At 38.2% G+C, this 12,068-nt stretch overlaps 1 protein-coding gene across 1 annotated transcript in view; it reads right to left on the bottom strand.

Moving 5' to 3' along the window:
* Positions 1-12,068, bottom strand: part of SEMA3A (semaphorin 3A) — a 305,059-nt gene that overhangs the window by 203,391 nt on the left and 89,600 nt on the right. The window contains exon 3 of the mRNA XM_039519100.1: positions 6,309-6,513. Within this exon, the coding sequence (XP_039375034.1) occupies positions 6,309-6,513 (205 nt within the window). The remainder of the gene's footprint in view (positions 1-6,308; positions 6,514-12,068) is intronic.

Genomic DNA, 12,068 nt, shown 5'->3' with positions numbered 1-12,068 from the left:
AATTAATAAGCACACTAAGGCAAATTACAGAGCCTCATCTACAATTTTGACCTAGAGCTACCACTGTTCACTAGTTTAAAAATAAGCATGTGGGATCCTGAGAATGTTTTTACCCTTTTTTAACTTGGAAGCAAAATGTCACACTCCTTGACATCACTTACAGGGATTTGTTTTCATCTCCCTCACTCAGGGACTGCCTCAGGTAGAGATCTTACTTTGCTTCAAACTGAATTGAGGTCAAGTCAGACTCTGGCTGATATGGGAGCTATTCAAAACATTGGTGCATCTTTACATGATTATTGCTTCCATTACAATTTTTCAGGGATGAACATGAGAGCAATAAAGGGTGAGCCTGCAGCCCAGAAAAGACAAATAGAAAGAAGACTCTCTAACACCAACTGCAGAAGAGGTTGCATGTTAAAATGATCACTGATGATTCAAGGACATAGTCAAACCAAAACCACAAGTGAAGGGAACAGAGTATGGCAATATATTAAATGAAACCTGAAAAACAAATCTTCTTTTAGGAAAGTAAAAAATAGGAGTCATTTAGTGATTTCCTCTCTGATATAATTCCATGTATTCATGTACTATACATGTGTAATATTGGACCGGTGTTAGTAGATCATGAACACTGGAATAACCCTGTACATGCTGATTTCCCTATTTTAAACTTTTTTTTGGTCAGGTGTTGGTACCAACATGTACCTAAACATGCCCCAAGCACTCAGAGATGCATCTAAGTCCCAATCCAGGAAAGCACTGAAACGCATGCTAGATTTTAATCATGATGTGCGTAGTTCCGCTGAGTTCAATGGGACCATTGATCTGATTAAATTCTTTGTTGGATCAGGGTTTTAAGTATGATGCAACAAGCAGCAAGGGTAAGCTGCTCCACAGACAAAGAGAAGAGCACAGTTTCCATTATTATCAACCCAGCACCTTTTATGAACAAAAAACTGTATAGCAGGCCGAGTTACATGGAAATAGTCAGCCCTCTAAGAAAGGGAGAGATTTGTAATTCTGACACCACATTTTCTTTACTAGCATTTAATGGAAAAATTGGGAAGATAAAATAAAAATGTAGAGCCAGCTTCTCTTCCTCCTTGTTCTGGTCACTTTGACTCTTTTGTGCTAAACGGCCAGATGAGAATTCCCCCACACAGGCAAGATCTCAGCTGATGTAAAGCATTTTAACTAGTCTCTACACCAACTTCCCCTCTCTCCAGTGTAGAGGGTATGCTGGGGGCAGAAAGGTTGTGTCACAGTGGGCCTCTGTTCTGACAATTCTTATCTGGTATCTGGCCTTCTTGGGGATCATAGTCAGCTAATGTTAGTGAGATCAGCATCTAAGCTACTCTAACATACTCCAGGATCAGGACCAAGGCTGCCTGAAAATAATGTGGCTGCATCTAAGTCCTGTACTTCCAACTCCTGTGCCAAATGGATCTTGACATAACAGGAGCCTGAACTGTAGATCTTTTTGCAATCTACTGAGAACAGGGTCTGGAGAATCTTACAAGTCCTTGCTTATGTCCATAAACACTTGTTTTTCCTACCTCCCTGCTCCTCTTTCCAAGTTCTCAGTTCCCTTATCTTCTTCCCAATGAGACTGAAAAGAGAGGTTTTCAGAGAGGACGATGTATGCATAATGTAATTTAATTATAAGACCCAGTAAACGGGTATCTTGCATCTTGAGACACACTGTGATATTAAGTGAGGAGAGACATGTCTCCAATCAGGCCCTGTACATTATTCATGCTCTTACTAAAATGCTCTCTGGTTTTTTTGTTTTGTTTTGTAGTGGTATTATGGGCTGGCTATAGAATTAGGGAGAAAAAAACACCTGCAAGTTATCAAGTGCAAGTAGGACAAGTAGATAAAATACCTTACCAATTAAATATCATACGTAGACTCACATGTACCCAGATAGTTCAGTGCTACTTGTCTATAAGAGAGTGAATGAAATTCTGGCACATTTGTAGGTTGATCATACACAGAGTCTGGGGGCAGCTCTTATTTTCATTCCAATTTTAGGCAAAATATCTATTCTTACTATGGCTTGAATGCAAACCAGGGAGTAGTACAACTGAATCTACGTGCAATCTTCGTCCAGTTACTTATTCTTAAGTAATGTGCATCCAATTGAGCAACAATACAAAAAAAATAGAACCACATATGTACTTTTACCAAACATACTAAGAGGATTTAGTAAGTTTCAATAAACAAATGAGATGAAACATATGGACATGCGAAACTTTGAGTTCACAAGATTTACTCATGACAAAAATCAGAGTTGCCTTGGGGAGAGATTTATGAAACAAGGTATTTTAATGGGAATTCTTTTTAGTAATAACAAAAACAAAACTTCTTGTAGCTAGATCTAGCATTTGTTTATGCTGTTGGTTCACTGCATAAAAAAAAAAGAGAGAGATGGAGCAGATGGAAAAAAAGGGAAGGAAAGAAAGGAAAAATCCATGTGGAGCTAAGACTATATTTATTGTTTTAAACTTTGCACTCACAACTTGATCACCATCACACAGAGAACTCTATATAATAGATGCTTTCTGAACAGAACCTACAACCTAATAACACAGTAGAGCTCATTACACTGTTCATTGAAACACAAGTCATTGGGATAAAAAGAAACTTTAAGAACATGTTATTTCCTCACTGTATAACAGTTGTTTTATTAAAGGCTTTCTTTGTATCCTGGAGATTAAATTTCTTTTTGTTATTTCACCAGATGAATCCTGAAAAAGCTACAAAAGGGAGGTGGAGGTGGTGGGGATCAGTTTAACCTGCAATAGTTTTAAGCTAATTTTTTTCCATATTTAAGACATGATCCAAAGCCCACAGAAGTCAATTAAAAGAATCGGAAAGAAATATTGTCCGGGCCAGATCTCTTTCCATTCACGAACCCACGTGAAATGTTTGTGTTTGAGATTTATGGGATGAAATCCTGACTTCTACTGAAGTCAATGTGAGTTTTGTGAGTATTGACTTCCATAAGGACAGGATGTCATCTCTGTTCGCCCCATATTTGCTTTCCCTGGTGAGCTGCCCAAATCTGACTGCTACAAAGCCAAGAGACCCCATTTTTCTAACATGTCACTTCTGCAATGAACCTGAAAGCATCTTTTTGGTCCCTCTTCCATAAAGGTGGCCCAATTTATAATATATTTATTACATTGACTCCCTCCCTTGCCCTACACAAAATCTGCTCAATATGATATTTCTAATCTACTGTGAGACTGAGTGATGGGAAGTCAACAGAAAGTAAGAATGGGAGTTCACTGAAACGTCTATCTGGCAACCTGAGAAATGACAGAGCTAATAGCGGACCTTTGAAAACAAGTGACCATAGGAAATTAAGGTTGGCAGGGATTTAACCCTTCATGAATCACTTTGGAAATTTTAAAGCCAAATGCCTGCATGTTTTAACTATGTTTGACACCTAATTAGTCAGAAAAAAACTAGAAGCTAAAATAAATCCCTATTGTTCTTTAGAAACAAAACAATGACACTGGCTACAAGGCATTTGCTTAGGCAAAACTCAAGTGTACATTCAAAAACAAAACCACAATGACTGTGAGTAAAACAGCAGAAGAACATTGTTTGACACATTCTTTTTTACCCTGCATGTTCTCATTCATTTCACAGTTTATTTTATTAAACTGCCAGGCTCTCTATGCAGAAATAGAACTGCTAGGTAATTGGAGGAGTGGGGTGTTACTTTTCCTAATTGCTAGTAGTTTTAATACCCATTAGTCCCACTGGTAAGAAAATGGTCTATGGTATCTTCACATGAGATCCACACTGATATGTAATATATTCTTTCATTGCCCACAAAGTATATTTTCACTATGCACAGCTCTTAAAGCAGCATACTCACAAAGCACTGTGCCTATTTATCCACACGACATTTTATCAGAAGGATAATTAGCCATCTGAAAAACACCAGCTGATAAGTCTTACTTTTCTCTATTTTATAATAACTAGAAACGTATGGGTCCATCCTGCAACATGCTGAACACGTTGGCCTCAATCCAGCAGAACTCTTAAGCGTGTGTTCAACTGTAAGCATGTTAGTAGACCCAGGCAGTCAGCAGGACTACCCAAATGTTTAAAGTTAAGCACAGGCGTAAGTGTTTTGGTAGACTCGCCTAATGTGTTCAGCACCTTGCAGGATAGAGCTCTTATTTCTCACATGCTTAAAATTAAGCACGCCCTTAAGTGTTTTGTAGGATTGGAGCTAGAGTACTCATTGTCTTGCGATCATTTCATTTTTACAGCTTGTTCAGTCAATTACACAAACAGCACCAAGGAGTCTATCAGTTTCCTGAGATACTGTTGTGAAAAACTTTGCCCTAGAAGCTGGTGTTTATTAAATAAAAACCTGTGAGAATTAGATTCTTGCTCCCACCAGAAGCAGAAGTTAAAAACAACCAGCCAGCAGAATAATCAAGTGTTGTAAAGCTGGTTATATGTTTGGATATCATATCAATGTATACAAACTATGGGCCAGATTCTGCCACCCTTCCTCAAACCAAAGTATCTCTTTATTACACAGCTAGTCCCACTGATTTCAATGAGAAGTTTCATAGTAAGTATGAGTGGCAGAATTGAGCCCTCAATAAACTTTAATGGGGTGAAAAATAGCAAACAATTATTAATTAACCATTAAACACTTCAATGGAGCACTTTTAAGCAACACTTGAAGTTAAACTATATAATAATTTAATTGCATTTTACAGTAGGGTCATTAAAGTTTGGAAGTTAGATCACAAATAATTAAAGTGGTATTTAAAGAGTTTTATAACATGGCACATGCATCAGGTTGTCTTTCAGATTAAATTATTTAAAATAACCAATCTGTATTTATTAAATATAAAATAATTTTTTCACAAAGTGACACATTTTGAGAACCATGAAGCGTTCTTTTCATATATAAAGCTGTGCTTACACACATGCACGTTATTTTTAAAATATACACATTCATTTATTTCACAATGAAGTCAAAACACACCCAAGTTTTATAGGTGTTTAATTTTCTGATTTAAAGTGTGAAAATAACGACTGCCTGGAATCACGTAGGTGTTTTTTTCTTCAAACTTGTGCCACCAGAAAGACACATTCTGCCTCTTATGCAAAAAGTAGAGAACGTACTTCTCCTGGTATGAGATATATAGACTATACAGCAGACAGAGATTGACATCTATGACCAGAAACACACATGTTCACTTTTTTCCATTGTAGAAATGGTACATTTCTCCCCTCCACCACACACACACACACACACTCTCTCTCTCTCTCTCGCTCTCTCACTTTGAACTGAAGCTACTTTCCTCCATCTCCCTGCCATAAATCATCTGGGATTACAAGAAGTCAACTTTTAGAGGTGAAAACCTCTTTTAGTAATAATAATACCTAGCTCTTACAGTTTAATTTTCTGTCCCATTTGTATACTGTCCAGCTTTTATTTTTTTCTCCCTACAATGTACATATATAGAATCTTTAATGAAATGTCCTGCAATGATAATGGAGTCCTGACTTTTAATAATAGCAATAATTTTACTAAGTTAATTACTGACAATGCATTGTGTTTAATGCCATCCAATTTCCAAAGGTAAGTGTAATATCATGGTTATCTTCCCTAAATAACACATTCTCTGTAAGGATTTCTGAAATATACTCAAAGTACGTATGATACAATTTCATTTAAGAAAAAAAATTGCATTGCATTGAAGATCCACATACAATATTTCTAGTACATTATCCCTTTTTCTGGAGCTGATCTGTTCCTTTCAGTTTATACTTTCTTGGCAAACCCACCATCTACTGCTTATGTGAGGCATCTGATTGTCAGATCTGTACAAACTGAATATTCATGACTGAGATTTAACCACTTCATGCATAAAAAAACCCAACATAAATCTCCCTCTTTTCCATCGTGTTTGAACTAGATAAATACTCTGTTGCAGCTGTACAACATGCCCAGAGCAGCACAAAGATTAATTGAGTGGTCAAAGATGTCTAATCATTTTTAAGGAGTAAAGTCCTATGAAATAATTCAATATTCTTACAAAAATCAGCATATTCTAGAATCTTTGTCTGCAAATGTAACTAACTCTTCTTTGTCTGCATTTAAACTGAGTAGTACTGAACATAAAATGGGTTTTTAAGTGTTTGAAAATATTTTCCATAACACAAATCTCCAATTTAGTTATAAGGAAAAGCAGGAAAAATAGGAACAGATCCTAGAAAAAGAGAGAGAGAGAGGAAATAAAAGACAACAACAGATTTACCTTTATAGGATAATCTGAGTCTTGGCACGTTATTCTTCACATGCTGGCAGTTCACTCTTTCTGCTAGTAATACTCCCAAGAAAAGCAATGCGATCCTATTCAGCCAGCTCATGCTGCAGACGATACTGTAGGGTCCTTGTATACTGGAGTCTCGGTGCCCTCGGTCCTGCAGGGTACAGCCGCAGAACTTCAAACAATCTAGAAACTGGAGGTAACAGGTGATTGAGGTCAGTTTCATTCATAAACGCAGAACAATCAAGACCTCATGGCCAGGCTATAGAACATCTCTCCTTCTTCTGCCACAGTCGGTGGAGCAGGGGAAACTTCAAGCCCCTTCCAGTACACACCCGGGCACAAAAATTGAGCCAGGCAGTGGATAATGAGGCACAACTGTTGTGGGGAAGAGGGAAAAAATAACAAGGGCTGCTGCAGCAGTGGCACTGAAGGAGCTGTGCCTTTTATCTACGCTCTTCTGATAGCCAGTGCCACGAGCTAATCCTGCTCCCTGCTTCAGTGCAAGCAAGAATGAAAGGGAACCAGAGAGGCACAGCGAGCAGCACTGACTTTTCCTGCGCACATGTAGCGGGAGATGACACAGGATCCCGCAGACAGGTTTTTCCCAACACGCTCTTACACTCGCTGACAATGGGAGAAGAGAAAAGCACAGCCCACTCCCCTTCCCCTGCTGTCACACAACACATGCAAAAAACAGCTAGGCAGAGATTAGAGGAGGGAAGAGGAACCTCCACCAAGCTCGTGAAAGGCACGGAGCTGTAAATTCACCTCCAAAGGCACGAGCGATTTTATAGCCAGTTGGGGATTGGATTTGATTTGATTTTACTATGTTGAATAAAAAAATAAACCCTGCAAAAAATAAACCCTGAATATTGCCACCCACATAAAGAACATCTCCTGCCCATAGTGTAATTCTGTGTGACTTGCTCTCAGTGAACAAGTAAGGGAGACTTCCATCAACATAACTTTACCACTGAAGCTTTTAAAGCCTTGTTAGGAAAAGTTCCTTTACCCTCCCTCCCACCCCAATCCAGCAAAAGAAATTCCTAGTAAAGCTCACTTCAACAGTCAGTTCAAGACATGTATAGGTCCAGCGGGGCTTGTAAATTATATTGGGGGATTCTCCAAAGGATTCTTATAAATTTAAGGTGTCCACAACCTTCCAATTGCTTGGACACTTTGGTATTATTTTATGGGAGGGGGGTTGTTTGTTTGTTTATTTAATAATTGGGTGAAACTCATTAATGAGGTTGGGATTTTTTCCCCCTCTTATCATAAAGGGTGAAGGAAGACTGCAGGAAGACCCCAATGTCTGCTAAGTGTTAAGGAAAACTTTAAATACAAACACAAACCTGCCCCCCACACACTCCTTTTTCAGTGCTTGAAGGATTACCAGTCTTCCAGCAGTGCAGAATCGTCAGACATTCAAGTAAGCAGAGGAAGTCAACCTTTACTAAAACAAGCGTGTTGTCTAAGCAGTTTAGTATTTCCATCTATTTTGTTTTAAACTTTTCCAGAATGAAAAGATTGACAGATATTTTAGGACAGTAGAAGCTAAGGGTCAAATTATGACTCTCTTACTCACATTGGTGAATAACTCATCATATAAATAGTGTCAGGAAAGTCAGTGTAAAAGCATCATAATCTGGCCCCAATAGAATACAACAGCAGTTTTTTACACCTACACACAGGTACAAATTCACTCTTTAGGATATAAGGTTTACTCTATTCTGAGCTTCAAACAGAAGTACATATTTGAAAAGCTGCAGATGGTTTTTATTCTAATTAAAAATGTAAACACTTTAAAAAAAAGGGGGGAGGAGGCTTAATACTGTTGTAAACTAGACCTAAACATTCTGTCAACACTGGTTTCATTGCTTAACATTTGCCAAGGGGAAAAAAAGGTTGGTTTTTTTCCCATCCCTCTTTAACAAATTCTTCTTCATCCTGAGTTTAATTCCTTAATCCAAGGGCATTGTATCTGCCAGATTCAGCAATTCTACTGATCAGCGGCATTGTAAAGAAAATAAAATCCAAAAATAATGTTGATTTTGGTCATTCCCACACTTGTTATCCTGAGCATTTTCATGCTCCGGGCAGTGGATTAAAGCTCCAAAATGACAAGAGACGCCTGTCTGTTTTCCATGGATTACTTACTACAGACATTCACTCTGCAGAGGAATTCATGTCACTTCGAGATTATTTGGAGAATTGGCCTAATGAATTATCCTTTTGTGTAGAGCAAACAATAAGAAACGAAACACAAAAGATGCACCATATTCAGGACTTTATAAAAGCACATCATTTTACAATGATGTTGTTACATTCAATTTACTGCTAGTTGGATAAAAGAGATCTAGCTCCTTTTTTTCTCATAAGTATAAAAGAATAAGTAGCTAAAAATGAATCTTTATACATATATATACATATATATATACATACATATATATACATATATATATATACAGAGAGAGAGAGAGAGAGAGAGAATATCACTCTGGGCTATTTTCCAGGAAATGAAATAAATAAATCATTGTTTCTGACCAATATTGCACAAAAAATATGGATTGCATACCATGAGTAGTAAAGCTATTTAAGTCTTCATTCTGAGAAAGAAAACACAGACATGAGCCACAAGGGTATGAGAAACTTTCTCTCTTTTTGCCCCCCATGCAGGGGCCACTCACAATCACAGTCCCCATGCTTTCCAAGGGGACATGCCAACTGAGATATCAGGCTTTAGCTATCCTTAAGAGTGAGATTTACAACCCCAAAAAGTGAGATTCAAGGCCAGAGAGTGGTATGGTAGGTCATTGCTCAAAAAAGGGACTCTCATCTTTGGCCCTTGGTGACATCCAATAGTCCAGGTTTTTAATCCAACCAGCACTTAATCATTTGTTTTAAAGTGTACACTGCTTAATATTGCATATGAAACACTTAAATGTCCTAATTCATATTGAAGTCTAAGGCTCGTGAGAATTCTATATGCAATGGAAACCAGTGGATTTTAATAAAAAATAATTATTTGCTGGTTGGAACAAAAACCTGGATGATTGGAGAACCCCGAGGACATGAATTTGTCCAGTGTGATTTAAATTTTGAACTGTATTTTGCAGAATCCGAAAACTTTCGATCAAGTCCTGCCTGGTTTTGGGGGGAACTCATACTTTTTTGAACATCAAGTATTCATACACACACACACCCTTCTCCCCCCACATAGCCTCCTTTCTCCTTTTGCACATGTACAGAACATGGGCCTGTTGTCTCCATGGTTACCACAGTACACAAATTTGGAAAGCCACTCTCCAAGCTGTAAGCCCTCTTCCTGAGGTCTCTTTCAGTGCCTGAGTAAAAATAATTGACACCTGTATATAGTTACTCAAAATGAGTGAGCTAAGCCTAGGAATGTGTGTGTGTGTGTGGGGGGGGTGAGATAGCACGCTAATGAGTGACTCTCACACCAGTGACTGAGATTTGACATGTCTCTGCCAACCCAAGAAGACAGGAAGAAATAGAAGGTGAGCCCATGGTCCTGCCCCCTGCTCTGCGCCAATAAGCAATGCTGGCCAGCCAATCAACAGAGTAGATGCTGCTCACCTCCTCTAAAGAGTAGGGCAATGGCTACATTTCCCCAGTTTTCAGGAGGCTTTGTGTCTCAAAGAAGCCCAATGCCACATATTGCTTCTGCTGTCCAACGGTGACTCTACACAGTCTCCCACAAAGGACTTTGCTTAGTAGGCACGAGCTGACCTATTCTTTTAAAGCAAGTCCCAGCAATCCAAAGTCTTATAATTCAGGGTTTTCAACAACTTACTTTCAAATTACAATTGATTCTTCTTTCCCCCTCCCCCGTCAACATATCCATCTGCAAACAATCCTAATTGATTGTTTTATAGATGGTGAGACCAGTTCAGAGAAAGTAAAATCCAGTTCAAATCTTCATCCATTCTTCAGTCAAATGAATTCCTTCTCCCAATGAAGTAAAGGAGAATTTTGTCATTGAATGTGAGGATTATGACATTGCTATTGGATGTGCTGTATAACCGCTCCAGTTCAAGAAAAACAGCATTTCTTATACATTCTGTTTCCTGTACTTGTTCCAGATTTTACACTTATCTGCCTTATCTTCCATAGTAACATGCATGCCTGGCTAGAATATGGCATCTCAAGCTCTGTGGTTATACTTCTCAAAAGCCAGATAGGCATAGTGGGTTCTGTTTAGCATTTCTGGCCTCCTGCTGTGTGGCATTATGAATCAATGTTCTTTATACAGCCTCTCACCATATGCAGTAATTTCACCTCAATAGTCCCTATAAAAGTTTATGCTTGGAAGTGACTGGGCTTTTCCCATTGGCTATCCATCTAGAATTACCTTCTCAAGCTTTTGTAAATTGGGCTCATTTTGTGTTTCTCATTTGTCGATGTTGTTACAGAAATGAGTCTTACTTGAGTCACATTTATTTCAAACTCTTCTTGCTGCTGTTCCTTGCTTTTAGTACTTACAGGAGCTCCTGAAAGCTGTGCTGCTGTACAAAGTTCTCTCTCAGCTCCGTATTTCACCTTTTCAAATGTACTTTTGCATTGTCGTGATCATTTTGTGCTACTTAGGTGCTACTTTACTTAGCTATGTTAACATTCCTATGAATCTCTGTAAGTCCTACTTCTTTTGGGGGGTCCTTACCCAATTGTCTCCACCTTTCCTTCGCATTTGTCACTGAGAACTTGTCCTCTGTAATTAATTTTGCTCAGTTTGATCTGGCATTTTTTCCTAATTTGATTAAAAGTCCTATACTTTGGCAAAGATAAGACATCTACTTTGATCAGAAGCTTGAGGATTTTTGTTTTTGTTTTCTGCTTTAAAGGGTATTCTCTAGTTCAACCAAATTACTAACTATGTCACACAGGAGATCAGCCTAGATGATCATAGTGGTTCCTTCTGGCCTTATAATCAATTAATCTAAATTGCAGAATTTTATGTTGTCATCTCTTGTAGTGTTGATCCTTGTCACCCTAAATCAACAATTACTTCCATCCAGATCCTAAAAGGATCTAAGTCTCAATGCTGTGGTACATTTTAAGTACCCAGGCAATCAAAAAGAGAGGTTATTAATACATGTACAGGATAATTCCAGTTCTCCGAATTCCCTTTATCCAAAAATCCTAGTTAGCCAAATTCACAGTGTGTCCCCCATGTAGCCCTGTGCTACTTACACTTCTGTGTATCTGAATTTCCAGTTATCTGAAACTTTCGGATGTCCCCCAGATCATTTGGATAAATAGGTGTGTACTATATCTACACAAAAGGGAGCTGAAAGGGTAGAGTTGCACTTTAGCAGGCTGGATTTTCCAAAATCCTTGGCTTGCATCCAAATTTGAAAACACTCTTGCATTTTGAAGGCTAGACATGATGCCCGCAATGCTGTCTTGGCATGTCGTTGGCAGCCTTATTCAAATCTTTTGGATCTATACAAAAGCTTAACTTTTTTGGTATTATTATATGTGGCCATACTGTTAACCATCTCGGTTAGTATCTGTATTCTCTCAATAACACTGAAACTTACCACCCTGTCATATTCATCTTTTACTTTATTTCTCTGGGCTATTGGGGTTTTATATGATGCAGGTATTTTTGGCAGCACACTGGGATCTATATCAATGTGATGTGTTTTATTCACAATGCATTCAGGTCAGTTAAACACCTCATCACATTATTTAAAAATATTCTCTGCATCCTGTTCTGTAGAC

Source organism: Mauremys reevesii, linkage group 1 (genome assembly GCF_016161935.1).
Source record: "Mauremys reevesii isolate NIE-2019 linkage group 1, ASM1616193v1, whole genome shotgun sequence".
NCBI lineage: Eukaryota > Metazoa > Chordata > Testudines > Geoemydidae > Mauremys > Mauremys reevesii.
Note: the sequence above shows the minus strand (reverse complement) of the source record. Positions and strands in the feature narration are given on the sequence as shown.